The sequence below is a fragment of the Aspergillus lucknowensis genome (assembly GCF_044049455.1).
Source record: "Aspergillus lucknowensis strain CBS 449.75 chromosome Unknown BJX67scaffold_2, whole genome shotgun sequence".
In the NCBI taxonomy this organism is placed as follows: Eukaryota; Fungi; Ascomycota; class Eurotiomycetes; order Eurotiales; family Aspergillaceae; genus Aspergillus; species Aspergillus lucknowensis.
The window spans coordinates 398,862-424,502 of NW_027263546.1; the positions used below are offsets into that span (position 1 = coordinate 398,862).

Consider the following 25,641-nt stretch of genomic DNA (forward strand, 5'->3'; position numbering starts at 1 on the left):
TACAGGCTCAAGTTCTCGATGTGACTCCACGTTCTGTGGTAGCTGGTAGCTGATGCCCAACACACCGAACGGTCGATCCAATCCCGACAAAAGTGGAAAGCTCGTGAGAGGCCTCCAGCGGTTCTACCATTGCAAATTAGGGTGAGACTTGAAGCCCAAGAATGGGATTATAAAACAAACGGGAAGCCTCATAAAAATCAAGTGGCACTCTGGAATGTCAAACCAGATGAATTTCTCTGGGCACAGCCGGGGGAGCTTGCCCGATCGACGTCACAGTTCATATATTAAATACTAAACCACCCTCTCATCAAAGAATTGGACATACGGGAGCCAAATACGCTTTCTCTCAACCAGGGAACTCTAAAATTTTGGCCTTGGTATTTCGATCGCATCAGTTGTTCGTCCGTACGCAAGCCCTCCCAACCGGCTAATCGGTTTCAGAACCCTCAGGTCCACAACGCTTTTCTCCTCGTCGACAGCATCTTCCCTTACCCAGAATCGAACGCCCTCAATGATGGCCAGAACCCCAGTCTTCTTCCCGGGAGTCGTTCTACTCTCGAATTCCTTGGTTTCAACGAGCTTGCCCTCGATCGACAAGATCGATTCCTTTACGCGAGCAGCCTGAACAAGGGAGCTGGGTGCTTGATGTAGACCAGATATCTCCCATTCCGATGCTCCGTAAGGCGCATTAACCGCAGTTGCGTTGGCAGCCTCAACGAAGTGTTCTGATATGATGTTGATCACGCATTCCTGCGTCTCTGTGAGATTTTTGAGACTGTCTTTGGCTTTGTCGAGTGATCCCACAAAGCCCACCGTAAATAGTGGAGGGTCGTGGTTGATTACTTGGGCATAGCTGAATGGTGCCAGATTTGCTGCCTTCCCGTCTTTGGACTTCGTGCTGATGAGTGCGATTGGCCTCGGGACGATCCCTGAGATCAAAAGCTTATAGTTAGATGACGCCCGCCGTCCCTCTTCATAGGGGTCTATCTCGACATGATGCTTCTTCAGGCTCTCACCGCCGTCATTTCCGCCGTCGCCTTCTTTCCAATCCGGCTTTGGAGGCTTTGAGAAAGTGACTTTGGCATTGCGCTGGAAATCTGGTCGAGATGCCTGGATTTCGGCAAAGTCGTCTCCTGTTTTGAAAAATGCGGACGTTTTGATCATGGTAGATTTCTGGCGATATCTTGAAAGTGTACCGGGAATTTGCGATATGCGACATAAACGTTGAGACGTGCTGCATTGCTGTTAACTCTTGACGTCCAGCGTCCCAACCCTCAACTCCTACCCACTAACACTGTCCATTCAAAGACCTGGTCTGCTGGAAAACTTACAATATTTGAGGAAGATTGCGGGCAGTGCGCCGTAATGTTGGATTCAAGACGAGGCCCGACATATTGGCGTTGTACTTGTCACATTATATTGCAAGGTGACGGTTTCAGTCTTCTCTCAGAATACCAGCGAGACGGCCTACTTCCACCCCCTGCGTGGCAAATAGGCACAACAGTTCGCCTGCAATGTGGTTGTAAGTGAAACGTGGGGACGTGGAAATACAACGACATTACCGAACTCCGGCCCGACAAGAGCTCCCAGGTCCCTCGAGAACCCCGCAACGGAACGAGGCACGGCGAGCAGCCAACTGAACAATTCGAATCATGAGGGCAGCACACCATGACAGCGTACATCAGTGAAAGCGGTGCAATCTTCTCATCAAAAGGGCCTGTCATCTTTGCCGACAGCATGAAAGAAACATGAATCAACTCGAAAGCACTAACTTACCCATTTACGGAATCCCAGCCAATTGTAACGGCGCCATCTTGTTTCCCTCGCATATTTGGTTCTCATTTCCAGCTCTAGTATGGTCAAACAGTCAATCCAGCATCTTGGCGAGGTTTGACCCTGATACGTAGATCTCAAGTGTCTCAGAGAGCATTATCCAGGCCCCAGTCCTTTTCCAACTTAAACAAAGAGCTTGTTAAGAGGAGTAGTAGAGCATCACAGTCTATATAACATAAGACCTCTAAGATATTCTAAGTTACCTAACTCCTCTACAACCATTCTTACAGAGATAAGGAGCTCCTTTATTGTTCGACTGCACATTCAAGCATACAACACGATACAGTTACACCCATGGCAACCGGTCTTTTCCCTTCAACATAAGGACAAGGAAGGCCAAGAAAGGCACCTAGATATACCCAAAACGTAGCTCTGATCCTGTAGTATGAGGTGTTGTGACACCCATAGGGTACTAGTAGTCCCTCCTGCCGCCCGGGTGCCCGCGCTCCTTTCCCCTCCTTCTGGAGCGGTTGTCCTCGGGGAAGGCTCGTTTTCGTCGGCTCGACCGTTCGCACTCTTTTCCTAGTTCTCATAGAATTCCACTAGATGATTTCTACCAGACATATCCCGGCCTCCCATCCTACCTTAACGCTTTTGAAGCAAGCATACCGAATTCGCTCACTAGAACGTACAAGGCAGAGACGATTCGACAGTTTTCACTTTTCCATGGGTCTTCATAGTCCTTGCACCTGATTCCTCAAGGCACAATCATCGCGTACCTTACTCCGTTGAAGAAGAACATGACAATGGCACAGCAGGGTTACGAAATATACAAACTCGGGGACTGGGAGCTTCAGAGCGGAGAGAAGCTCGTCGACGCTCATCTAGCGTATAAGACATTCGGGGATCAAAAGTCGCCTGCGATCGTGTATCCCACTTGGTTTTCCGGGTGTAAGCAGCCCCTCATGAGGATTGAAGGTGAGATGCTAACGCGAGAACTCAATCCCAGCTATCGCGGACAATGTATGGCTTATTGGGGAGGACAAGACCCTCAACCCGAAGAACTACTTCATTATTGTCCCTGCGCTGTTTGGAAACGGGCAGTCGACTTCTCCCTCGAATTACTCCGTTGAGGGGGAATGGCCTAGATGCACTTTTTACGACAATGTCCGTGCCCAGTATAAGCTTGTCACTGAGCACTTTGGGATAACGCATCTACGAGCCGTGATCGGGTGGTCAATGGGTGGTGGCCAAACTTACCAGTGGGCGACACAATATCCCGACTTCATGGACCTGGCTGTGCCCTTCTGCGGAGCGGCGAAGACGTCTCTTCATAACCAAGTGTTCCTAGAGGGGGTCAAGAGTGCTCTGCTGGCGGCCAAGGGTATCCAGTCGGCTGGATCTGGCCAAGGTGGCGCGCTGGCATCCGGGCAAACGCTGCGGACATGGAGCGACAGCGAAAGAGAAATAGGGCTGAAGGCATTTGGTAGGGGTTATGCCGGCTGGTCAGGCGAGGCACTTCCCTGCGTTGGGGGCTTGGGCAATGCTAACGCTTCACTCAATTCTAGGGGCTTCTCTCAGACTTTTTACCGGAAGAAGCTGTATCAAACCGTACTCGGCTTCAAAGACCTTGAAGACTTTTTGCAGAACTTTTGGGAGAGCTGGGCTTTGTCAAAAGGCAAGCAGACCAGCCCCACCACCAGGGGTGCCTGAGACAACTAACCAAAATAATTTTAGACCCAGGAAATCTCCTAGCAATGGCCCAAACCTGGCAAAACGCAGATGTTAGCAAGCAAGAGCCATACAACGGCAATTTCGAGAAAGCTCTGGCTGCGATTAGAGCCAAGACAATGGTCCTCCCCGCAAAGACAGACTTATACTTCCCGTGAGTCACGAAGATCATCTGAAGACGCATTGATTAACGGCCGCGTGCAGTCCAGAAGACTCTGAATATGAGGTTGAATGCATGAGCCCGGGAATCGGCACTCTTCGTATCTTTCCTTCTATTTGGGGTCGTAAGTACTCCTATCTTGGTCGTGAACGTTTCCGTATCCGTCTGACGTAGCACTGCAGATTGGGCAGGCGGTCCTGGGGATAGTAAGGATGATGTAAAGTGGCTTGATGAACAGCTGTCAGAGTTATTCCAGGAGAACAGTAGCACAGTAGAGAAGGAAGTTCTTCCAATCCGTTAACTGAAGTAAGGTGGTCACCTTGAAATGAAGCTGCATGGTATGGGTCATCTCAAGTAAATTTGCTCATTTCTCGACTAGCACTCAGCAATCAAAATACATATTTAGCAGCAAGAATGCTAATCGTATTTGTCTTCATTCTATTCAAGAATTTCCATGGTCGTAGTCGATGGCTTGGAGAGGAGATGCTTCCTGAAACAGGGTCACATGACGAGCCGGGATCGCTGAGTCAGTCGCCAACCCATCAAGCCTTTCTGGGGCTGCCTCCACTGCGCGTGGTGTTGCTTTCAGCGCTTCATTATTCACCGATAATACCTTCTTTGCTTTCGTTTCTTTTCAATCAGTATTTTCACTTTCCACGAGCCTTCCTTTTTCTTTCTTTTCTTCCCTTTGATTGTGTCCTCTGCCACTCTCTCACTCTCTCGACCTTCTTGCTTCTCCGTCATCGCTTTGATCTCCACAATTACACTGCCTTGCACTCCCCAAGGTACCAACACACACAATGGCAGCAACACCAACACCGGCCCGGCAATGGGGTGTAACACCCCCTATCTCCACCACATTACCAACTACGGAGGAACTCTCCGCGAACGATGACCTGATCGCAGAGCTCAAGCTTCAGAACAATTTTGAGAGCCCGGCAGAGACAGAGCGAAGGCAAGACAGCATCGCCCCCAGTTTTCGGATTATCAAATTAGCTGACTCGTCTCCTTGCGCATAGAAAACAAGTTCTCCAGCTCTTACAACGTGTCACGACCGAGTTTGTTAAAGTGGTCAGTCGTAAAAATGGTCTGTCACTAGCGGCGACCGAGGCAGCAGGAGGGAAGATATTCACCTATGGAAGCTATCGCTTGGGTGTCTATGGCCCGGGTAAGTGCTCACTATCCAAGTGGTATTTATATCTAAGGTTAGCTAACCGTTCCTTGGCCTAAAGGGTCCGATATCGATACACTGGTCCTTGCTCCCAAACACGTTGTAATTGACGATTTCTTCTCCGAATTTCCCCCGCTGCTCAATCAGATGGCTCCCCAAGGAGCAGTTGAGAAGATGACACCAGTTCCAGATGCGTTCGTACCTCTTATAAAGCTCGAGTTGTCCGGTATCAGCATTGATTTGATCTTCGCCCGTCTAATTGTCCCGTCGATCCCTCTGAATCTTGATTTGAAAAACAATGACTACCTCAGAGGCCTGGACGAAAAGGAGGTGCGGTCACTCAACGGGACTCGCGTAACGGACGAGATTCTGGAACTAGTACCCCAGCAAAAGACCTTCCGTCTTGCCTTGCGCGCGATCAAATTATGGGCTCAGCGACGAGCTATCTACTCCAATATTGTCGGATTCCCAGGTGGCGTTGCGTGGGCTATGCTGGTAGCGAGAGTATGTCAGCTGTATCCTCAAGCGACTGGCTCGGTGATTGTGGGCAAATTTTTCCGGATAATGAACAAGTGGGCGTGGCCGCAACCTGTTTTGCTGAAGCAGATTGAGGATGGGCCTTTACAAATGAAAATTTGGAACCCAAAGGTGAGCTATTTTCTATAATTGTGCTTTCTCGCGGTTTACTCAATTCTATGACAGATTTATCACGGCGACCGATTTCATCTAATGCCCATTATCACGCCTGCCTATCCATCTATGTGCGCAACACACAATATTTCAATGTCCACCAAGGCTGTTCTTCTCCGCGAGCTTCAACGGGGCGGTGATATCGTGGATAAGATTTGGGCGAAGCAGGCAAGTTGGAATGATCTTTTCACGCGCCACACTTTTTTCACACAGGATTACAAATACTACCTCAGCATTACGGCGTCCAGTAAGACGAAGGAAGCAGAGTCCGTCTGGTCCGGCCTCGTTGAATCCAAGGTTAGACATTTGGTTGGAGCGCTGGACCGTAAAGCCGTCATCGCAGTGGCCCATCCATTTCCTAAAGGGTTCGAAAGAATTCACAAAGTCAACAGTGAGGAGGAGGCAAACGCAGTCAAGGACGGTTCCCTCAAATACCATGATAAGGGTGTAAAGACGGAGACAACGGATGAAATCAAAGATGCCGTTCACCAGGCCGCAGCCCAAAATGGGAGAGAAGATACAGAAGTCCATGCTACGGCCGGGGAATTGGCCAACGGTGACAGTCGAGTAATATATACAACCACTTATTATATTGGATTAGAGTTGAAACCGGTTGAGCCAGGTATGTGCTTTGCTTGCCCTCAGTGAGCCCGCTAACTCTCCATAGGCGCGTCCCGATCGTTAGATATCTCGGCCGACGCCCAGATATTCAAATCCACGTGCACGTCATGGGCTGGGTATCAACCCGGCGTCAACGATTTGTCGATAACCCATATTCGTAACTACGACCTGCCGGATGACCTCTTCCAAACTGGGGAGACCCGACCCACTCGACTAAAGAAGAAGGTTGTTAAAAAGGTGCCTACTGGCGGACAAAAACGAAACCTCGATTCTTTCGACGTAAGTGCATGCAAAACCAGGGCTTTGGCTCGAAATACGCAGATCGTGCGAACCTATGATACTAAACTCAGGCTACTGCGTGTCGCTTGGTGCCCGAGAGTTCTAACTTCTAGATATAACTAATGCCAACCTTCATTTAGGATTCGTCGACTCCGCCGACCAAACGGCAAGCCACCTCCGATGGACTTTCCGCGACTGCAACACCCGCGTGAATAATCAGCCCAAACAAAGAACCCCACCAAGTATCACGTCGGGGCAAGTCCCCATCAAGTCGTGAGAAAATTGCGCGACGCCATAAACCCTAATCCTAGGGTGCGACGTAATCATGATACAGTTCAAGCTAACTCTGACTGCAAGGAACACAGTGCTTCGCCTAATGTCAGGAGCTGTACAAAGGTTGGTGTATCTTCCCCATTCTTTCTCGCCTATTTGAGATTCCCAGTTGTTGGAGTCTTCCCTTTCCTCCGTCCACCGTACGACGATGATTAAGAAACGCGCTCTTTGTAAGAGACGTGACTTACGAGAGGTTGAGGCTTTCCCCACGGCATTTATCGTTTCATATTGCATTCCCTAGAGGAAGGCGCCAATCTGGGTTCTATTCTCGCAGGTGATTTCCCTACTGTACGCACTACGCTCGTCTTTCGTTCCCAGGCATTCCTGGTGTTACCCAGTTAGGTCTAAGTAGTTCAATGAAGGAAGATATTCTCGTGGCCCAAGGGCCACTGTTCTTGAAGTACTTCCAGACTCGTCGTAAAGTAGGGTTCTACGCTTGCTCCCTTGGTTCAATATCCAGGACGTCTGCATAAACCTTGAATATCCAACTATTGACGATATACGCTCAACTCCACGCCGTAACCAAGTCAGACAGTGTAGATTCACCACCCACATTTCCAGGAAAGACAACAAAAGGAACACCCCGATGACGGGAGGTCGGCTCATCGCACCTCCAAAGTGGCACTCCGGCAGCCGCCTGACCGACAATCAGAGCCCGCTTCATACGGAGACCCTTGGTAGCCGCGTCAGAGGATGTAATACCGCCCTAGAGAGTCTCATCAGTACCTGCGCAGGATCACTTTCCTCGATTCCGGAAGGTCAAAGGTTAAAGCAGGGAATGGGTGAATACCTTTGCAATAATAAACCTCGGCCTCACCTCGATCCCCTCCAGAACCCTAACCAGCGCCTCTGCAACCTTCGACCCGATAGTCAGGGAAGAAAGTTCATCATTCCCCTTTATCAGAGCACGACTCGTCATGATAAGCGTGTCCATCCCGGAACTCAGATTCTCCTCTGTTTGCTCCACGACACGGGCGACCAAGTCTGCCGCACTTTGAGAAGAAGCAATGAGCTCTTCGACTTTCATTTCGATGACAGCTAGACTGGCTCCGCGGGTTTCTGTCAGATACTTGAGCTGTGCGGTAGTTTTGGGCACGTATGAGCCTGCGAGAATGAGTCCGCCTGTACCGCGGGGCGTTGGAAGGTCGAGTTCGGCCGCTGTTATGGGCTGCTTGGGATATATGCCTAGACGGGTTGAGACAAAAGCTGCGCCGGTACGGTAGATGTAGCGGGCTCCCTTCGCTTCGGCTATGCATCATCATCGCCGGAATCATCATTAGCATCCACACGCGCAGGGAAGGAGAAAGAAGAAGAGGAAGGGTGTCAAGCAAGATACCAAGCAACAACCCCGCAACAAAAACATGCATATCCGACTCCGCCGCCGCATTAACAATCACCACACCACCATCCCGGGGGAAGCCCAAGAGCCGTTCACAAACCCCCTCCGCCCCACCAATCCGGATATCCCGCAGCGTCACAGAATGGATCCGCCGCCCAGCCTCAAACCGCCCGGGCGCCTTCTCCAACACATAATCCCGCAGATTCGAACTCCGATACCCGAACGTCGCGTCCTGCGCAAACTGCGTCTCCCCCGCGGGGACCAACTCATCCCCCTCAAGGACATAATGCACGTCGTCGATCGTGAGCCGCCCGCCCTGGAAGAAGAACGGCGCGAGGACGCACGCGTCGGCGTCATCCGCGGGGCCGAAGAAGACGGACCGCGCGACGTCGACTTCTAGCGGGAAGTGCCCGCGGAGCGTACTATCCCCGCGCAGAACTATATCGACTCGGTTCTCGTGGCCCGTTTCGCGGGCGGCGTGGGAGACATTCTGGCATATTTCGCGGATGAGGCGTTCGGCTTGCGTGGGGGGGAGGGCGCGCGAGTTTGTCAGGATGAAGAAGCCACGTGAGGTGGTGCGGAATTCGGCTGTGAGGGTTGGGATGTCCCAAACTGTTAGGACGGAGATGTCGTGGCATGTTTGGGTGCCTGTTGGGTCGTCGTCGAGGACGACGAGGCGGCGGGGAGGCGAGGTGGAGGAGGAGAGGAGGTCATTGATCTGGTTGAGGGCGTTTGAGGGGTGTTCCGGGGGTAGGGATGCGAGGGTACGGTCGCATGGGAGGGTTGGGTATGGTGCCATCGTTATCCTAGCCGAATTGCTTCGTCTGAGATGCGGAAGTGACGTCGAGGGCTCACATGGTTAAAAAATTTGGAGATGGATGAGGGGATTGGGTTCACTGCGGGGTTGGTCGGAGTTCATCCGAAGATCAAAACATTCAATTCAAATCAGCATCTTAGAAATATTGTCGATTCCTCTTACTTATGCTAGTCAGATTCAAATCTTCAACAGAAACGCCAGGAGCGCCGGGGCATGTGCAGAATATGCAAAGGGGTCATGATGGAGAGCAGCAAGCGAGAGCAGACAGGAAGTCAACCACTCCGCAAACAAAAGAACCATCAAACACAGTATGAATGGCTGTAAAGATCCAGCACCATAAAACATTGAGCAGAAGTCGGGGATAATCAGAAGACACAACATTTTTTTCATCGACTCAGAGGCCTTCGCGTCTAACCGTCACTCGAAACAAGCCAAAGCCAACCATCCGCCATCAGTATAGATCATTAACGCAGTAAACAAACGCAAAAGAAGGCATCAGTCAACATGTCAATGGAGACTAACGGCTCAAGGAAACTTAGCCAACGACACTGCGGAAGCTGAGCGCTTCAAGAAACCCTCCCAGGTCTTCTTTCTGTACCTCGACGACGCAGTGCTCGAAACTATCGATGCGGACTCGGGTACTAGTTTCTTGCACTACTTCCTGGAACGCAATGCCGAATCGATTGCGCAGTAAATGTTTGTTGCCGTGCAAGTCTTGCTCGTCCTCGGATTCAGACTCGGATTCAGATGATGACTCTTCCTCCTCTGATTCCTCCTCTGATTCCTCCTCTTCGTCACCTTCGCCATCCTCCCTTGCAGCCCGCTCCGCGGCACGCTTCACCCGAGCTTCTTCTCGCTCCGTCCGCTTCTTCTCCCTGGCTTCTTTCTTTTTTCGTCTTTCTTCACGACGCCTAGACAAAGCAGCAAAATCAATGACACCACCTCCCCCACCGGTGCCGACGACAACGTAGAGCCCGCGGTCCTCGTCGAGTCCGGCAAGAACCAGTGGCGTGCCGGCCGCTCGCCTTTTCCCGATCTTGATGGTGTCACTGCGGTCTCTTTCCTGCACGCGGATGGCTTCAGCAACCCACAACGCTAGTTTGGTCAGCGCTCCGGGGTTCGTGAACAGCTTAACATCAGGACCATCCTTGACGACCGCTATACGGAAGGCCCTTAAGTGCCTGATCTGATGTTTTGACAGTAGGTTTGTGCCCGTGCGGAGGATCGCCCGGTGTAAATGCTGGGCGAGGGGTAGCGCTTCCATGAGAAGCCCAGGTGAGTCTGAAGTGAGTGACAGCGCATCATACGCTGTCCAGAAACGGGGAAGAAGGTTCGATGGATCTGTGTCGGTCCCATCGGAGCCAGAACTACCTTCCTGCCCCGTTCGTATCCGCGGCAGGCGCTTAGCATCCCATGTTCCTGGCACTTCTTCCGGTCCAACTTCGAGAATGGCGCCCACCATGACGCCCACGTCCGTAGCAGAGAGGCAAGCCTTCCATCCCCAACAACGTACAAACCCCCACCCTTCTCGAGCCGACGCATGGCCGGAAGTTTCCGCCGGCACTAGCCCGTCCAGCCCGTACATAGGAGCATACTTGAGTAGCCGTTGTCGCAGCACTCGCTTGAGTTCCATATCCATATGCGTGTAGTTCTGGTGGCATTGCGTCAGGCTAATTCCCATTTTCGCCAGAAGCTTATGCAACCGTTTCCGCCCGTTCTCGGTCCATACATGCAGCCTGGATGCCAGGTAGGGGCTGTGAAGCATACTCTCATATAGTGACCAGTGTCGAACCATGATAAAGCGCGGCTCTGGGGATAATCGAATGGACTTGTCGGTAGGAGATCGGGCGGTTGTTGGAATGACACCTGTGATCTCCCCTCTTATATCGCGGTTTGGCTCATTAGGGTCTGGCGGATTCAGTCGATGGACTTCATCGCGTAGAACCTGCCGTATTCGCTCTCCTCGCTCCCCACCCCATCCTGCTAAACCGCCTGACTCCGATGCGCTTGACACGCCCACACCAGACATAGTTCGGCCGCTGAGTTCTAAGCTACAGACCCCAACGATGGCCAGCCAAAGGAGGTCGTTATCCTCACGACCGAGTTCCGATGCAAGGGAGTACATGATAGAAGAGATCGGTTCAGAATAAGACGTTCCGGAGGAGTAATACTGTTGGAGAACGCTCTCATGTTTCCGCTTCATACGGAGCAGCCGTCGTCTCAACGATCGTGCGGACGGCTGTTTCGGTTGCGCGGGTGAAGGCGAATCCGACACAGGCGTCACAGAGCGTGAGGAATTAGAGGAGTCGTGCGCGGTCCTGCGTACCCGAGTCGGTGATGAAGCAATCGACGACCCCTGCAACCGGAATTAGCAACAAACGCGTACACCATCACACCCAAGACCAGAACACACCGAATTGCTTCTCCGCCGCCGTCGAGGAGGCTCATCATCCTCTTCAAAGTCGTCTTCGTCATCCTCCCGTGACCAAGATTTCCGCTTCTTAGAGTCAGTACTCGACGGCGGCTCGTTATCTTCATTTTCCTCGTCTTCGTCCTCGTCTTCATCCTCATCCACCTCCGGCATGTCCATCAAAGCACAGTAAGCCTCTTTCTCCTTCTCCATATCCTCCTCTATGTCCCCATCATCGTATACAATAATCCCCCCATTCCCATTCTTATATGAAACAGTCACACAGCCCTTCTCAACCCCACGCGTCTTCCGCCTCCCAACACCACCATTCCCATTGACGTTCCCATCAACCTCGTACCGTGACCCACCACCTTCCCCCCCAAAAACATTCGCTAAATTCCACGGCCGCCTCGCATCAAACACCCAAACCTCCACACCCCCCATATCCTCCTCCTCCATTTCATCGTCCTCACCACCCAAACCCAGAATCTCACTCAAATCTACAAGCCCGCCGACACCCAGACAAACGACGACCCCTCCACTCCCCCCATGACTCGTCTGCATAGGCCTGACCAACTCCTCGCCGGCGCGCGAGAGATCGCCATATCCGGCAACAGGGTGAATCTTATGCGGGATGTAGTCGCGTTTCAAGAGGGCGGTTAGGATCCGACAGGCGCACAGCGCGTCTGGTTCGAGGGCGACGAGGATCAGGACGGGAGGGGAGAGAGGGTGGTGGGAGCGGAGGAGCTGGACGTAGAGGTGGGAGATCAGTTGGCGAGGGAGATACATCGTCTGTTGGTTGAGCTGAGGTGAGTGCAGTTGAGTCGATTAGGAATCGAGTATGGCTCTAAGTAACGCGTCGCGAGGACATTTATAAAAATGAGTAAACTCGTAGCACATAAGGAGGAAAGAAATAACAGGAAGAAATAATAAGGGTCTATTCGAGGCCCCTCGAGGCCCTATAATTGAGTGAAGAAGCAAGCGCGAATTGGGATGGTAATCGTTCGCTTTTGTTTGAGTGACTCTCAGGTCTCTCACCAAGCAGTCGCGCGCTTCTCCTCCGCTCGACGCGTCCACAGCGAGTGGCACGTGCGCCAAGCCTCCTCAAAAGCTGAAGTCGACGACAGCAACGGGTCAGGTATGTAATTCCGTTCCTATTTTATGAAGATGCTCCATTTGGAAACGCCGAAAATCGTTCTGACGAAAGGTGGAAAGACGGAAAGTGGTATCGGAATGCCCCTCTACTTGAAGCATGCGAATGCCAGGCAGTCAAGGTATGCAGAAGAGAAATGTACCGCGTTATGAGACAAGCAATGATAATTATCCAAGAATCTAATGCCAATGCAAATAATAACACTGAATAAACCTCTCAATTCAAACCAGGGTCCCGCCCAAGGCAGATCCGGCGAACCAGATAGCAGTACACGCACCCAGGACTGACAGCCCGATCAAGCGCTTCTCCCAAGGAGTCTCCTCAGACAGTTTCCCAGGACCGATGTTCCACCTCTTCACCTCATATGAAGACGAAGGTCTTTCGTTGCCCTGCTGGAGTGAATCATTGCCAGCAGCGGCATAGTCTTGCGCAATTAACTGCCACTTTTCGACAAGCCGCGCAATCTCGACAAGATCCTCTTTGAGTGAACCTGGCTCATCAGAATCAGATTTCTCCACTTCAACGCTCTGAACGTTCCCAAAGAAGTCCACTAAGGTCCGGAGACGACCCTCCTGCTCGCCTCCAGGGAACAGGTCCCACCGGACCCCAGGGTTAGAATGGATCTTCGTCTCATCATACGAGTCAAACAAGTCGCCCAGCGTCTGTTTCGAGTTGGCGCTTGTGACTTGATTCTCGAGGAACTCAAGCACATAATATGTCCAACGGTCAATCACCGCAACACCCACGTCGTTATCCGCATGGTGAGAGTAAGACGACTGATCGAGCTCGCTGGAACCCGTCGCAACAATATTCGGCGAGTAGAAATGAGTGTACATAGTGTTCGCCTGGCAGGTGTCGATCATGAACAGCAATTCATTGTACCGCTTCTTCTCCCACATCTGACCAAACGCATTCGCCAGATCCCATGCTCCGATTTCCTCGGCGTCTTGAAATTTGAGAAATTGGTCTCCGCCATGTCCCGTCATGTATACAAGGACGTTGCTCCCCGCGTCAGAACCCAGGCGTTTGCTCCGCGGGACATCCTCATCCAGTCGATCGGTCAAGAGGCGAATGAAGTTCTCCACCGTCACCTCGTAACCCCGGTAGTCCACCTCGATGTTATCGCCGTAGAGATCCACCGCGCGGTCTGCGTTACTGTAAACCGTTCCCGGGAATGCATTTCGGGGGTTGCAGGCCATGTCATCGGGAAGCATAAGGATGATCTGAGAGTCTGGGATCCCAAGCCGCTTCACAGTTCGATACAGGGAGAGAACATTTGCGAGATGCCGATAGTTGAACCAGAACCGGGAGGTAGCGACTAGGACAGCCCAGTTAGACGTATGCTCGGACGAAACTAAAGTCGTGAAGGACAGGAAGAGAAGGAAGGAGAGGACTCGGGGGAGCCCAAGGAAATGAGACATCGCGAGAGAACGGCAATCAAATCATCGACAAAGAACGAATCGAAAACGAGAGTGCAACCCTCGACCAGGGCGACTAATGGTTTGCGCTTGGGAAGGCTATGTTCGCTCTCATGATAGATTCGGGGAGATTTGAGTTGTAGGTGTGAGATGTGAGCGGGGAGAAAGTACTCGTTGGAAGTCTGGGGTTCCAATGTTTCTGAGCGGCGCTTATTAATGGCCACCAAACGCCAAGCCACTCTCCAACTCCTCTCTCTCCAACCCCAGCTTCGAAAGACTTGATTCCTTGAATAATGCAAATTGGTCGATAGACTTTGAACGAAGCCAGCCAGCTTTCTAATTATCTACTGTGCATGTTTTCGTGGTACTTTTATCTTGAAGGCACTGCGGTCCTCTGTAGAACCACATGAAGTCCTAACTATAACTAACCATACTGATGCAGCTAACACCATACCAATGTGCAGTAAAGAAAGAGAGCATATTAATCCTTGTAAATATCCTCATCTCTGATGATTTATTAGTCAGTGCAGCTTATTTAGGTGTAAAACTCAGAGCCCTTACAGAAACTGATAGAGATGCTCTCTGCTTTCCCTTGCAGAATTCACCCAGACACTGACACTGTATGCAGCCACAGGGAACACGCCGTAGCCTCTCCTGCTGATTGTAATGGTCTCTGTGCATCCATTCAAAATATCTGTCCATTGCTCTCCGGCTTGAGTTCGACCAACATACATTCGCTTCCGAGACGGACCAGTATTGCTCATGATGCAGGCGAGTCCGATTGGATGGCGAGAGTTACCATAACGGACGAAACCTGAGACCACTGTAAGCGAAAAAACAATAGATTCATAGTTTGATCCGACGAACCAATGCAGTTTGCTTCATCGAAGTAATCCCTCTGCGCTCCATTTGCGTAGAGCTTACGTGCCTGCATGAGGGTTGATAGTTTAGAGGTATACAATGAAGTTGGGGAGCCCTTGTTGATTGCAGTACCATAGAGGTCTCCGTAAAACACACACGGCTGACCCTTTTCTCGAAGGAGAATCAAGGCATATGCCAGCGGCTTGAAGAACGGCGCTATAGGAGTCTGTGCGAGTTAGCTAGGTCAAAGTCAACCAGAATAGTACATACTTCCAAGGACTGTCCTGGTTGCTTTGAGAGAGTGCTAGATTAGCCAGAGGCGTGTATTACAATTGAACTGATTCCTACCGTGTCATGATTGGCGACGAAGGTCTGTAATGTCGAGAAGAGAGTTAGGCAGATACGTCATAACTGGTCCATGGGGGCGACTTACAACCGCATGCTCGGGCCTTTTCTGTACGAGGGTGCCCTCAAAGACCCGGCGCATATCCGCGCCTTTTGTCCGCGAGATTTCAGAAAATCGTCCAAGTAGAGGAACGTCGAACAATGACAGTCGATACTCCATTTTTTCCAGATAATCGAGCAACTCGTCGACTTCACCCTTCCAGTACTCTCCAACAAAGAAGAACTCTTCGCCTTGGCTCTCTCGAACTTTGTCGATAAACATTCTCTGGAATGCAGCTGAGTAATGTTTAGCTGCATCAAGCCTCATCCCGCTGAGATGCATTTGAGTAGTAATCCACTCCCCCCACTGGAGAACGTCGCTCTGAACCTCTGGATTAGAGTAGTCAAGGTCTGAAAACATCAGGTAGTCGTAGTTGCCGTTTTCACTGCTCACATCGGTAGCCCAGGCTTTATTAGCTCCGGTGATCCGAAAGATTGCTTTTTCCTTGTGCATATCATCCCAGTCGACGCCGCTGAAGTGCGACCAGTTGTATTTTAATGAGCTATACTGGGCACCACGGCCAGGGAAATTGTGCCCTACCCAGCCCTCAACCTCCCGAGGGTCTGATATTTCTATATTGCGGTCTATCGTGAGTACCATGAGTCAGTATCTTTAACCATATTCTGACTGTCTGGGTGCACACCTTGCGGTTCCACTTTGACCGCTAGGAATCGTTCCGAAACATCAGCTCCAGCTTTGTGATTGAGCACAGCATCCCAGTATATCCCAATCCCCAAATCCCGCGCACGAGAAGCAAGGCTTTGCAGTTCTTCCTTAGGCCCCCATTTCGTAGACCGAGATCCTTTTTGGTCAAACTCTCCGAGGTCGTAGAGGTCATAGATATCGTATCCATTGCTGGACGGATTCGTGCCCTTACATCCCGGAGGTATCCAGATGCTGTCAATACCCATAGTCTTTAGGGTGGGTAGCGCGCGTTGGAGGCGGCGCCAGTGTGCTTGGTCGTCTGGAACGTGCCATTCGAAGCCTTGGAACATAAGCGTGTTATCGGGCGCATTCCATGACGCAAGCTGATGGAGATATTCAGCTTCATCTACTCACAAAAGCCACTGCATTAGTATTCAGCTACACCGACAAACAAGAAGTTGAAACCGGGGCGGAGTGGGAGCCGCCTGCCTTCGATTTCCTTCCACGACCGCTTTCCCTTGTTTCTGAGCGAACGGACACATAGCAGGCGAGAGAGCATCTTGAAGAGAGTAAAGCGAGCGCCCTCACCCTTGCGATGTGCGCTGAAGGGACCTCGAGGGTCAGGACCGCACGCAACCAGGGTATATGACACTGAGAGTAGCCAGAAGTGAAGCCTATTTTACCAGGATAAACTAAAATAATACGCGCTCCGCATGCAGTACACGTCACAACCCGACTGTGATGAAGAGTGAATATGGATATTACTTTGTCAGAAGTGTTGAGTGGAAGCCAATCGTATATATTGTCGACATCGTCTTGACTCCATAACATTTTTCGGCCGACGCCAGGGGTTAGAGTGTCCCGCGATGTTGTGAAGTTTAGAGTTGCATGGCGTGTCTAATTTCTGAGCATGACTCGGCAAGAGGAGATCGGTCTGAATCACGCAAACCATCATGGATTTAGGGAGGCACCCGAGCTAACTTGAGAATAAAAAAGGATACAGAAATGTGACAAGTAGATCGCCGGCCACAGATTATAGATGTCGAGGAGACGCCAGGGAGAGCCAATCAGAGTCTCTTCGGTAATTCTCCGGTCAACGATGCCTGAGGCTTACTAGTATTCCACGGATGGCCACGCGTGACGTTGAGAGGACCGTGGGCAATAATGATGCCCAGTCCAAGTTTGGGAGGTTGGGTGCGACAGTAGATATGATGAGGCGAGTCATCCGCGGGTCTGAAGAGACGTCAAAGACAAACGGACAATTTTCCGATCTAATTCCTGCCTGCGCAGAGGGCTTTGTTCCGGTTCAGGAGATTTTTGAGAAGAGAACCATGGTGATGCAATGGCCCTGATGAACCTTTCCGCAGCCTGTCCATGTTCCTGAAGGGCTGACCGGACGGGACCATCGGAGTTTAGCGGTGGCAAGGCGTGAGGCCGGCCGACTCCCGCATTGGACGCGAAAAGTTTTCGGGTTCAGTGCCGTTAGTGCCAGCCAAGGCCCTGCCATCCCTTTCAAACCCTCCTCCCTCCAGTGTTTCCGCTTCAAATTTCTTCCCATCCCAGACTGCACGGCTCTCCGTTGCCTCCTGTTCTTCGGTCCCCACTCTTCCCTCCCTCTCTCCATCTCTCTTTCATTTCCTTTCTTCGTCTTTTTTCTCCCTTGTGTACAACACAGTCGCTCATACACACTCTATCACAATGGCCGCAAGCGCTCCTGTTGCTTCTAAGGTGGAAGCCCCGACTACACCTGCTGCTCCCCAGCTCTCTGGGCTTCAGCTTTACTCCAGATTCGCCTTCGCTGGTGCTGTCTGCTGCTCCGTTACCCACGGTGCTCTCACTCCCGTCGATGTGTAAGACCTTGTTCTTCCCTCGCAAACGCGCGCTTCCCTGCGAGTTTCGAACCCGTTTTGCCAAGTGACTGACGTGCGACTGTTTCCCGATAATGCAGCGTCAAGACGAGAATCCAGCTCGACCCCGCCACATACAACCGCGGTATGATCGGTGGTTTCCGCCAGGTCATTGCCAACGAGGGTGCTGGCGCTCTCCTTACTGGTTTCGGGCCCACCGCTGCCGGTTACTTCCTCCAGGGCGCCTTCAAGTTCGGTGGCTATGAGTTCTTCAAGCAGCAGTGGATTAACCAGCTCGGTCTTGAGACTGCCTCCAACAACAGGACCGCTATCTACCTCGCCTCATCCGCCGCTGCTGAATTCTTCGCCGATATTGCTCTCTGCCCTCTCGAAGCTACCCGTATCCGCCTCGTTTCTCAGCCCGAATTCGCTAGCGGTCTTATGAGCGGCTTCTCTAAAATCCTCAGGAATGAGGGTGTCGGCGCTTTCTACTCTGGTTTCGGTCCCATCCTTTTCAAGCAGTAAGTTCCCGTGAACCGAAAAATCGAAGCAGAAAATCAGTGTAGCCCAAACTAATTCTTGTAGGGTCCCCTACACCATGGCTAAGTTCGTTGCTTTTGAGAAATTTTCCGAGGCTATCTACGGTGTGCTCGACAAGAACACCCTCTCCGATGGCGCTAAGACCGGAGTTAACCTCGGTTCTGGTCTTCTTGCTGGTTTCGCCGCTGCCATCGTCTCCCAGCCTGCCGACACTATGTTGAGCAAGATCAACAAGACCCAGGGTCTCCCTGGTGAAAGCACCACTTCCCGTCTCGTTAAGATCGCCAAGGAGCTCGGCCTCAGGGGCAGTTTCTCTGGTATCGGTGCTCGTCTTTTCATGGTAAGTTGAAGTCTAGGATAACCTGGCGCACACACGAACCCCTAGCCGAATATTTCGAAAACAGATGCGCTAACACCCGTAACCAGATTGGTACCATCACTGCTGGTCAGTTCGCCATCTACGGTGATATCAAGCGTGTGCTTGGTGCCACCGGTGGTGTCGAGATTGCGCCCTCCAAATAGACCTGAGTCTGTGTTGTTGTGACTGTTTTGGTGTATTATATTGCGCACTAGATTTGCCTTATACATTGTTATTTAATAGATTTTTCAGCAGAAAAGTCTTAACGATTATATTATCACATTGAAAAATACACGGTTTGGACGAGACGATATGTGCTTTAGTGACTTGGAATAAGTCAGTCAACTTTCTGGCGATATTGATGTTGAAGTTGCTCCACTTCTCTTGAGTCTCGACCCAAGGTTCAGAGGAAGTTTGGGATAACCTTGGTCGCGAGGCTCGTGCCAACCTCTTCACGCTCAGTTATAAATAGAACCAACTCGGCCTCGAAATCAATCCATTCTGGGTCAGCCTCAAATCCCAAGATCCACGGCGACTTGAGCCTCTTATTCAACAGACAAGGTTGTGGCTGAGTCGGCCTCGGGTTTGACTTGCTGCATCAGAAACACTTGGACTGAGCGGAGGGGCTGTTTTCTGTTCGACACTGCCATGGGAAATACGATTCCGCTTGGGAATTCAAACGGACGGCAGGTGAACACCAAGTCCTTGCCCCGGAGTCGTTCGTAATCACTGGGCTTCAAAAACTCACCCACCATGGCAGATGAAGTGGGAAACGAGGAGTGCCAGCCACAAGCTTCATGAATTCTGTGTCTGAAGAAATTTGTCGTGCCACGAGTCAGCACAGGCTGCTGAAGTGCTGACCAGTCATGCAAAGGCTTTGAGGGCCTCACCTCGGTCGTGTCATTTGCTGACGGGATCGACAACCTTGCTCTTAATTCCAGACCACCACAGTCCTGTGTGGCTGGTCTGTTCGCTGAAGATCTGGACATCCTTTTCCTTTTAACCTGCCAGAGTGCCTCTTGAGCCTTAATATTTTCAGTAACGCCTCCCTTCCCTCTTGACTTCTAACTCTTTCTTTTCTTTGATTCAGTTCGACGGGGCCATGATCATCACTCCATGCCCTTAACCTATTGATTTAAATTCGCTGTGCGCCGCGCATTTCATTCGCTTTGTTTGCGGTCGCGTCCTTCGTTTGATCCCCTACCTGGGACCCCCTCAACCGTCGGCCCAGATTGTTCGGGGCGAGAAGAAAGCATATTTTTCCGGAGCAGCAACGTTTCCCGTTTGGCAGCCTCGAGAGCCGGCCCTTCTACGGGCTACTTACCCGCCACCTGATGTCGCAGTACCACGAACTTGGCTCACCAGGCCAACAACCCGTCAGCCAACGGACAGTGCGAGGTTCAGGAAGATTCCTTGCTTCCATATCGCCGCATTTGGCACTCATTGGGTACATAGCACCTGGGCAGATTTTCGCTCTTCCTCAAACCACAGCAGAGACTGACTCCGTTCAAGGTTTCTGGTGATACCCCTGGCCTTTGGAGACGAGGAGAAATCTGCTCCTGTCAGCAAGACAGCGACAGTAGTTGCCGCATCTGTATTAATTGGAGTTGCATACTCGTTGTCGCTCTTCCTGGCTCTCTTTCACTTTGATGAGCGGATGTTCTTGATCCATTCCTTACTCGTGTATGTTTTTCTAATTACCTCGACACCCTGTCGCGCACTAATTTGACTCAGACCTGGTCTAATATCTAATACTCTCGCATTATTCAACGTTGTTCTCAATATTCTCTGTCGAAACTTAATGCCTATGCGCCTTCTGGAAATTCTGAGTCTGAGTTTCTCCGCCGCCTTCGCGTTTCTGTACGCCCTGGGGGCGCTCTGGCTCTATGCGCGGGATGTCAACGAAGCTATCGGGGCGGAGTCGAACCGTGGAACCATTCTATTAACTGACGAGGAGATGCAACGACAGCAACTACAGCGCCTTCTCGACCAGAACTCCTCTAGAAGATCGCTAACTCCCAGAGTCGCACAAAAGACCTTCCGGGTGAACCATCCCGATCGTCTCAGTTCGTTCCAGCCTCCGCGGCATGAGGAAGGATATTATAGCTGAACGACGACAAGATTCACGAAGTAACGAATATACCGACAGTCGAGGAAAGATCTGCACTATATCATCGAAGACGTCTGGGGGCCGAAGGATCATGACAGAATCTGGCAACCTACCACCTCCTGACCAGTGACGCGCCCAACACAGGATCACAGGGGTTTCTACAAATAATGTGTGGAACAATAATCATCATACTTAGTTTTCAGCGACACTGGAAGTTTTACTAGCGAGGTTAGTCGATTGTTAACTGTTCACATGTAAGGAGCACGGGATATTTGGATCCCGTATTTTTCGGGTATATCAAGCATTTCCGGTTGTTTTGGGATTTTCTTATTCGTATGGCATACCTCCTTTCCTTACGCCACCTTTCCAACCGCTTAATGCGCGGAATTTTAATGAAGAAGGGGCTCACTCATCAATATTTGTTCGGCCGCGACCGATGGATGTAACTCGGCTCGAAAAAAGCGCCTCGGCTATTACCGCAATGGGTCAGCCGTGGGTCATCGGCGCGTGAAGGCATCGCATCTTTGACTTTAAACCCACTCCTTTCCAACTCTTTGTTTCTATCTTATTCACCTGCATGGATAGCTCTGAATTTGTGTTAAATCCCCAAGATTTCAGACCCTAAATTCGAAGATGTCGAAGCGGGTGACACTTTTTGAACCTCCACAGCTGGACGACTCTAAGGCGCCGATCGAAAATGTCTTGGAGCTCACACCGGTGGATGACATCGGACCTGTTTGTCCTACTTCTCCCTCCCAATCCCATGTCTTTGGCTGGCCACTTCTACTAACCACAGAACTGCACGAGGAAATATAGGACGTCTTTACCAATACTCGTCCGCTTTGGCATCCCCCAGGAGCCCGTGGCATCTATGGCGGCGCTGCAATCGCCCAGTGTCTCGCGGCTGCGATGAGAACCGTCCCCGCAGATTTCGCCGTCCATAGCATGCACTGCTACTTTGTCCTCGCTGGTGATTCCGAGATCCCGATTGTCTATCATGTTGAACGAGTTCGCGATGGAAGAAGCTTTATTACACGGACCGTCCAGGCAAGGCAACGAGGTCGCCCCATCTTCACAACCACGTTGAGTTTTAGCAAAGCCAACAGCGGTGGGAAGAAGAAGATTCAACATGCTTCGGCCATGCCCCCTGTTCCCTTGCCGGCCGTTCCGGCGCCTGGTAAGAAGAGGTTCGACGAGAATGGAGGAGGTCCGTTCGAATCAGCTCGAGCTGGGATCGTCAATCGTGAGTCCCCGTTCTCGGATACCCACACGTCGCAAGTGCTCTTTCTGACAACCCCAGGTGACTCCAATCCCGAAGAGAAGAAGGTCAGGCGCTGGGTGCGTTGTAGGGGAAGAATCTCGGAAGCTGGGGCCCAGCATGCCCACCTCTCAGCCCTTGCGTACATCACAGATAGTTTCTTTATCGGCACTGTGTCACGAGTGCATGACATTCCCCGGTTCTCGTCAGCCGCAGAGCTAAAGAGGGCCTTGAAGGCTCTCAAGAACCCCTCCGATCTCGATGACGAGGATATTGCGCGATCATTAAACGAGCTGAAGGAGGAAGAGGCGGCGGAGTTGCGACGTCGGCTAGAAGGGGCTCTAAATAAGCTCAAGGACCATCGAAACCAAAAAGATCACAAGGAAATTGGGATGATGGTCAGCCTTGACCACTCCATTTACTTTCATAATCCCTGGAACTTCCGGGCAGACGAGTGGATGATAACGGAAATGGAGAGTCCATGGGCTGGCGAAGGGAGAGGGCTCGTGCTACAGAAGATCTGGGCCAAAGACGGAACCCTTATTGCTACCTGCACGCAAGAGGTATGTTTTCTTCTCTTTTGACCCGGCTGGATAGACGAGGATCCTCGTAGCCGCAGACAGTGGTTTGACTTTGAAACCAACAGGGCGTCGTAAGGTTGAAACAAGACGAGCCGCCTCGTGCGAAGATCTAGGAGCATCAGACATATGCTTTTTTTGCCAGTTCCGATGAACCTTCGGATATACTTATCTCACCCGCCCTAATCTCCTATCCTCCACCCGAAAGAGCATAGACGCCACTGTCAGACATCTGTTCTCCATTGTACTCAGGCTCGTTCTCAATTCTCGCTTGATACACTGCAGCCCCGGTTTATATAATTACTTTGAACCCTCGTCCGAATCAAAGAATCTACTTTGTACATATTAAGACCTTCCTTTAGCACAAGGCAAGCGGTTGAATGATTTTTGAAGCCATTCTGATGGTTGTGAAAGCCAGTCCACCCTTTCCTCGTCACTTCGAACATTTCACGTAGCCTTCGGGTCCTGTGCAGTGTACGCAATCGCAGGTTGGTCCATGGAAGCCACAACAAGATCAAATAACATGAGATAAAGAAGACAGTGTGAAGAATCAGAAAGTGCACACAATTCAACTGCTTTTGAAATCAGAGAGCCTCCCACCCAATTTTTGCAGTGCCCAAAACAAAACCCACAGAAAATGCAACGATGGCGATAATGCTACAGAAAGCCTCCCCATTTCCAAGTTGGGCTCAGACCTCACTTCCTCTTTCCCTCCTCGCTGCTTCTCTTCCGCCCTCTCCCACCCTTCCCTTCCCTTTCCTTCACATTCACCCACAGTCAAACCTCCATCTTCTCACTTTCCATCTCCTGCTGCTGTTTTTTCTTCTCACAAAACTCGAGAACCTTCGCTCCCCAGATCTCCCTTCCTTTATATTCGCCGACATGCTCCGGCCAGCTGTTAACCTCCCGAGCTAAGTTTTCAAGCTCTTGCATCGGGAGCTCTTCCAGTGTGGTCAGAAAAGTCTTGACGCCAAAAAGGATAGTACCGGTACGGGGAAGCCTGCGGAAAGTCTGTCGTTCCCGACGAATGACGATGTCTTGGGGGCTTGGGTCCGGATTATCCTCAGACAGCGTAGTAGGCCGGTACAGGATTTCAAAAAGGTCCTCGTCAGGCCGTTTCACTTCAACGAAATAGTTCGAACGTTCCATAGGAGAATGAGGTGTAAGGCGGCAGAGGAACCTAGGTTCGGTAGATGTCAGCCTGGCCTTCCCCCTCGTTCCTCTCAAGCTGAGTCGCCAACTTACTTGCTGACAGAGTTGGCCACCTGCTGATGCCACAATGGAACTGGGTTGTGTAGTTGGGAGATCGTCCACCCAATTCGTTCTGCTACCGTCCAACCCACGGGGAAGAGGCTCGCGCTTGCGGCTCTCCACAGTATGGTTAGCTTAACGTTCCCAATGCTCCCGTGGCGCTATATGCCGCAGTCTGATTTCTGTACTAACAAGTAATATTCTCCATCCGCATTCTTCATGAGGATGCTCAAGTCCTCCATTGTCAACCTCACGGCAATCTCGAGGGGGTCCATCTGTTCGCTTCTCGCTCCGCCAAAGGCAAATGTCTCCCCGGTCATCCTGTTGTAAACCATCGTCTTCTCGCCGTACTTTTTCATTTCGAACATATTTGCAAACCTCTGGGTCAGAAACTCGACCACTTCCTCCAACGCCTCTAGGCACGCATCATACGACTCCGGGAGGCATTGGAGGACTTTGTGTTTCTCATGCGCAAGCAACTGACTTCGGACCAGGTGTTCATCCATATAGTTCTTGTCCAGGGTGAGCCAGTTCTCCACGTCAAGTTTCTTGATATCCATCATGACCCGGTACCTCTCCCTTCCCTTGATAGGTTGGGCTGGATAGGGGGCCATTCGCTTGAGGTCATTGCAGCCTGCATGCTTTACCAGATGTTTGGTCGCTGCAAGCCATGACGGCAGTAGGTCTTTTCGGATCTTGAGGGCGACAAAGGTAAGCAACAGGATTGCAAGCCCAATGCATGGCAGGTTCTTCATTTCCCCTTGACAGAAGATGCGCGAAAGCAGAGGATAGGAAACAGCTGAGCAAAAGAAAAAGAAAGGAAAAGGAACCTGGTCTCCAAGAAACTTTCAAGGTCTCTCACACACTCGAGACTCCACAACGCGAAACTGAACAGACGGCAAAAAGAAATTGTTCAACATAGCGAAACCTTCTCTTCTCTCGATGAGGGCAATGGCTCCAATTATATTTATACAGCCAGCCTTGGGCAAAGATCATCATTTAGGTCATACGAGGAGCCACAATTTGGACCTCAAAATTTCAGATTCAGGGTGCTTGGTTGAACTCTGATACGTTCTTCTTTTCCCCGCAAAAACCGAAATTCGCCGCCCCAAAAAAGAAAATGGACCTGACAGCATCCACATGATCGAGCAGAGATTCTCAGCGATTTTTCAGTTCAATCGTTCCACCAGGACCTGAGGTCAAAGGAGGAAAGGGGGGGTTGCAGGATCCGCCAGATTGCGAATGCTGAGTGGACAAGGAGTCCCAAGCAGTGCCGCAGGTTCGGACTCTGGCTCTCGATCCTCAAGGCTACTCTGTAGCTAAGGCGTCACTTCCGCCGCAACCGTGGGAGGCAATAAAAGATGTACAGAGGCTAACCCGATATAGGGCAAATTATGGGGAAAGGCACCAGCAAAGACAGGCGATAGGTCCTGTGCTGGGAATCGATCCGAAAATCGTCAGGCGAGCCCAGGCTTGTCCGTGCGCGACAACTCAAGACAGACCTCGTGAGCTGAAAGACAAGCAGGGAACTGGATTCTCATTGAGTTTTTAGTCAAACAGGTTCCTGCGGTTCCATTCCCGCGGTATTCGAATTCCATTTCCTTTTTTTTTTTTTTTCTCCGATACAAACACCCTCAGACAACAGTGGGCGAAAAAGTAACAGAACGCTGTTGGTTGTCAAGGGATCGATTGAACAAAGCCAAACCCGCAGGGGGAAAGCAGTACCTGATCAAATTACGAAAAAAACCAGAAATCGCGCGGCAACGCAAGTTGGAGACGCCGTTTCCTGAACCCCAAGCAGCAACGGATTGAGTTTCACTGAAGATCACACATCATCTTTCGCTTGGGCAACA

The 25,641-nt window shown here is 51.1% G+C and overlaps 11 protein-coding genes across 11 annotated transcripts; 5 read left to right on the plus strand and 6 right to left on the minus strand.

Annotated features, from left to right (window-relative positions):
- Positions 1 to 114: 114 nt before the first annotated feature.
- On the minus strand, positions 115 to 1,570 carry BJX67DRAFT_91998 (flavin reductase family protein). The gene is made up of 2 exons (XM_071035626.1): positions 1,332 to 1,570; positions 115 to 1,234 (listed from the first exon to the last, which is right to left on the minus strand). Exons 1-2 carry the CDS (start codon positions 1,391 to 1,393, stop codon positions 361 to 363), a joined length of 936 nt encoding a protein of 311 aa, XP_070890887.1. The 5' UTR covers positions 1,394 to 1,570; the 3' UTR covers positions 115 to 360.
- A 741-nt stretch (positions 1,571 to 2,311) lies between these two features.
- On the plus strand, positions 2,312 to 4,104 carry BJX67DRAFT_340971 (homoserine acetyltransferase family protein). The gene is made up of 6 exons (XM_071027839.1): positions 2,312 to 2,724; positions 2,783 to 3,278; positions 3,342 to 3,451; positions 3,511 to 3,658; positions 3,709 to 3,788; positions 3,847 to 4,104. The coding sequence occupies exons 1-6, from the start codon at positions 2,574 to 2,576 to the stop codon at positions 3,963 to 3,965; spliced, it is 1,104 nt and encodes a 367-aa protein (XP_070890888.1). The 5' UTR covers positions 2,312 to 2,573; the 3' UTR covers positions 3,966 to 4,104.
- A 138-nt stretch (positions 4,105 to 4,242) lies between these two features.
- Positions 4,243 to 7,158, plus strand: BJX67DRAFT_340978 (polynucleotide adenylyltransferase). Its single transcript, XM_071027840.1, has 6 exons — positions 4,243 to 4,619; positions 4,684 to 4,832; positions 4,897 to 5,483; positions 5,538 to 6,147; positions 6,193 to 6,425; positions 6,566 to 7,158. Exons 1-6 carry the CDS (start codon positions 4,465 to 4,467, stop codon positions 6,635 to 6,637), a joined length of 1,806 nt encoding a protein of 601 aa, XP_070890889.1. The 5' UTR covers positions 4,243 to 4,464; the 3' UTR covers positions 6,638 to 7,158.
- Positions 7,159 to 7,165: 7 nt separating this feature from the next.
- BJX67DRAFT_92176 (uncharacterized protein) lies at positions 7,166 to 9,172 on the minus strand. Its single transcript, XM_071035628.1, has 3 exons — positions 8,095 to 9,172; positions 7,549 to 8,000; positions 7,166 to 7,464 (listed from the first exon to the last, which is right to left on the minus strand). Exons 1-3 carry the CDS (start codon positions 8,894 to 8,896, stop codon positions 7,264 to 7,266), a joined length of 1,455 nt encoding a protein of 484 aa, XP_070890890.1. The 5' UTR covers positions 8,897 to 9,172; the 3' UTR covers positions 7,166 to 7,263.
- Positions 9,173 to 12,405, minus strand: BJX67DRAFT_92144 (cell division control 45 family protein). Its single transcript, XM_071035627.1, has 2 exons — positions 11,328 to 12,405; positions 9,173 to 11,270 (listed from the first exon to the last, which is right to left on the minus strand). The coding sequence occupies exons 1-2, from the start codon at positions 12,111 to 12,113 to the stop codon at positions 9,450 to 9,452; spliced, it is 2,607 nt and encodes an 868-aa protein (XP_070890891.1). The 5' UTR covers positions 12,114 to 12,405; the 3' UTR covers positions 9,173 to 9,449.
- Positions 12,406 to 12,698: 293 nt separating this feature from the next.
- On the minus strand, positions 12,699 to 14,399 carry BJX67DRAFT_369417 (GPI-anchor transamidase; the record flags this gene model as incomplete). The annotated part of the gene is made up of 2 exons (XM_071030761.1): positions 12,699 to 13,831; positions 14,345 to 14,399. The coding sequence occupies 2 exons, from the start codon at positions 14,397 to 14,399 to the stop codon at positions 12,699 to 12,701; spliced, it is 1,188 nt and encodes a 395-aa protein (XP_070890892.1).
- Positions 14,198 to 16,257, minus strand: BJX67DRAFT_92193 (glycoside hydrolase superfamily). The gene is made up of 6 exons (XM_071035629.1): positions 15,845 to 16,257; positions 15,190 to 15,785; positions 15,105 to 15,128; positions 15,027 to 15,047; positions 14,763 to 14,982; positions 14,198 to 14,709 (listed from the first exon to the last, which is right to left on the minus strand). Exons 1-6 carry the CDS (start codon positions 16,194 to 16,196, stop codon positions 14,453 to 14,455), a joined length of 1,470 nt encoding a protein of 489 aa, XP_070890893.1. The 5' UTR covers positions 16,197 to 16,257; the 3' UTR covers positions 14,198 to 14,452.
- A 1,074-nt stretch (positions 16,258 to 17,331) lies between these two features.
- Positions 17,332 to 19,011, plus strand: BJX67DRAFT_92313 (putative mitochondrial phosphate carrier protein (Mir1)). The gene is made up of 4 exons (XM_071035631.1): positions 17,332 to 17,696; positions 17,795 to 18,214; positions 18,279 to 18,573; positions 18,660 to 19,011. Exons 1-4 carry the CDS (start codon positions 17,545 to 17,547, stop codon positions 18,753 to 18,755), a joined length of 963 nt encoding a protein of 320 aa, XP_070890894.1. The 5' UTR covers positions 17,332 to 17,544; the 3' UTR covers positions 18,756 to 19,011.
- Positions 19,012 to 19,753: 742 nt separating this feature from the next.
- On the plus strand, positions 19,754 to 21,120 carry BJX67DRAFT_92279 (uncharacterized protein). Its single transcript, XM_071035630.1, has 3 exons — positions 19,754 to 20,038; positions 20,104 to 20,274; positions 20,326 to 21,120. The coding sequence occupies exons 1-3, from the start codon at positions 19,926 to 19,928 to the stop codon at positions 20,699 to 20,701; spliced, it is 660 nt and encodes a 219-aa protein (XP_070890895.1). The 5' UTR covers positions 19,754 to 19,925; the 3' UTR covers positions 20,702 to 21,120.
- A 133-nt stretch (positions 21,121 to 21,253) lies between these two features.
- Positions 21,254 to 23,266, plus strand: BJX67DRAFT_341005 (thioesterase-like superfamily-domain-containing protein). The gene is made up of 4 exons (XM_071027842.1): positions 21,254 to 21,436; positions 21,518 to 21,944; positions 22,002 to 22,522; positions 22,606 to 23,266. The coding sequence occupies exons 1-4, from the start codon at positions 21,335 to 21,337 to the stop codon at positions 22,651 to 22,653; spliced, it is 1,098 nt and encodes a 365-aa protein (XP_070890896.1). The 5' UTR covers positions 21,254 to 21,334; the 3' UTR covers positions 22,654 to 23,266.
- A 48-nt stretch (positions 23,267 to 23,314) lies between these two features.
- Positions 23,315 to 24,543, minus strand: BJX67DRAFT_376772 (heme-dependent oxidative N-demethylase family protein; the record flags this gene model as incomplete). The annotated part of the gene is made up of 3 exons (XM_071031947.1): positions 23,315 to 23,717; positions 23,783 to 23,905; positions 23,981 to 24,543. 3 exons carry the CDS (start codon positions 24,541 to 24,543, stop codon positions 23,315 to 23,317), a joined length of 1,089 nt encoding a protein of 362 aa, XP_070890897.1.
- Between the last annotated feature and the right edge of the window lie 1,098 nt (positions 24,544 to 25,641).

Excerpts from the sequence above, each read along its gene's own strand:
- BJX67DRAFT_91998 (XM_071035626.1), bottom strand. The coding sequence starts at position 1,393 with ATGTCGGGCCTCGTCTTGAATCCAACATTACGGCGCACTGCCCGCAAT. Across the intron at positions 1,235-1,331 it reads CGCAATCTTCCTCAAATATT|CACGTCTCAACGTTTATGTC; the intron begins GTAAGTTTTCCA and ends ACAGCAATGCAG.
- BJX67DRAFT_340971 (XM_071027839.1), top strand. The coding sequence starts at position 2,574 with ATGACAATGGCACAGCAGGGTTACGAAATATACAAACTCGGGGACTGG. Across the intron at positions 2,725-2,782 it reads TCCCACTTGGTTTTCCGGGT|CTATCGCGGACAATGTATGG; the intron begins GTAAGCAGCCCC and ends ACTCAATCCCAG. Across the intron at positions 3,659-3,708 it reads AAGACAGACTTATACTTCCC|TCCAGAAGACTCTGAATATG; the intron begins GTGAGTCACGAA and ends GGCCGCGTGCAG.
- BJX67DRAFT_340978 (XM_071027840.1), top strand. The coding sequence starts at position 4,465 with ATGGCAGCAACACCAACACCGGCCCGGCAATGGGGTGTAACACCCCCT. Across the intron at positions 4,833-4,896 it reads CTTGGGTGTCTATGGCCCGG|GGTCCGATATCGATACACTG; the intron begins GTAAGTGCTCAC and ends CTTGGCCTAAAG. Across the intron at positions 6,426-6,565 it reads GAAACCTCGATTCTTTCGAC|GATTCGTCGACTCCGCCGAC; the intron begins GTAAGTGCATGC and ends ACCTTCATTTAG.
- BJX67DRAFT_92176 (XM_071035628.1), bottom strand. The coding sequence starts at position 8,896 with ATGGCACCATACCCAACCCTCCCATGCGACCGTACCCTCGCATCCCTA. Across the intron at positions 8,001-8,094 it reads TGTTGCGGGGTTGTTGCTTG|CGAAGGGAGCCCGCTACATC; the intron begins GTATCTTGCTTG and ends GCATAGCCGAAG. Across the intron at positions 7,465-7,548 it reads CGAGGTTTATTATTGCAAAG|GGCGGTATTACATCCTCTGA; the intron begins GTATTCACCCAT and ends GAGACTCTCTAG.
- BJX67DRAFT_92144 (XM_071035627.1), bottom strand. The coding sequence starts at position 12,113 with ATGTATCTCCCTCGCCAACTGATCTCCCACCTCTACGTCCAGCTCCTC. Across the intron at positions 11,271-11,327 it reads GGCGGCGGAGAAGCAATTCG|GGGTCGTCGATTGCTTCATC; the intron begins GTGTGTTCTGGT and ends TTCCGGTTGCAG.
- BJX67DRAFT_92193 (XM_071035629.1), bottom strand. The coding sequence starts at position 16,196 with ATGTTCCAAGGCTTCGAATGGCACGTTCCAGACGACCAAGCACACTGG. Across the intron at positions 15,786-15,844 it reads GGTCAAAGTGGAACCGCAAG|ACCGCAATATAGAAATATCA; the intron begins GTGTGCACCCAG and ends TACTCACGATAG. Across the intron at positions 15,129-15,189 it reads AAAGGCCCGAGCATGCGGTT|ACCTTCGTCGCCAATCATGA; the intron begins GTAAGTCGCCCC and ends TCGACATTACAG.
- BJX67DRAFT_92313 (XM_071035631.1), top strand. The coding sequence starts at position 17,545 with ATGGCCGCAAGCGCTCCTGTTGCTTCTAAGGTGGAAGCCCCGACTACA. Across the intron at positions 17,697-17,794 it reads GCTCTCACTCCCGTCGATGT|CGTCAAGACGAGAATCCAGC; the intron begins GTAAGACCTTGT and ends CCGATAATGCAG. Across the intron at positions 18,574-18,659 it reads TCGGTGCTCGTCTTTTCATG|ATTGGTACCATCACTGCTGG; the intron begins GTAAGTTGAAGT and ends ACCCGTAACCAG.
- BJX67DRAFT_92279 (XM_071035630.1), top strand. The coding sequence starts at position 19,926 with ATGTCGCAGTACCACGAACTTGGCTCACCAGGCCAACAACCCGTCAGC. Across the intron at positions 20,039-20,103 it reads CCGCATTTGGCACTCATTGG|GTTTCTGGTGATACCCCTGG; the intron begins GTACATAGCACC and ends ACTCCGTTCAAG. Across the intron at positions 20,275-20,325 it reads TTGATCCATTCCTTACTCGT|ACCTGGTCTAATATCTAATA; the intron begins GTATGTTTTTCT and ends AATTTGACTCAG.
- BJX67DRAFT_341005 (XM_071027842.1), top strand. The coding sequence starts at position 21,335 with ATGTCGAAGCGGGTGACACTTTTTGAACCTCCACAGCTGGACGACTCT. Across the intron at positions 21,945-22,001 it reads TCGAGCTGGGATCGTCAATC|GTGACTCCAATCCCGAAGAG; the intron begins GTGAGTCCCCGT and ends TGACAACCCCAG. Across the intron at positions 22,523-22,605 it reads TTGCTACCTGCACGCAAGAG|GGCGTCGTAAGGTTGAAACA; the intron begins GTATGTTTTCTT and ends TGAAACCAACAG.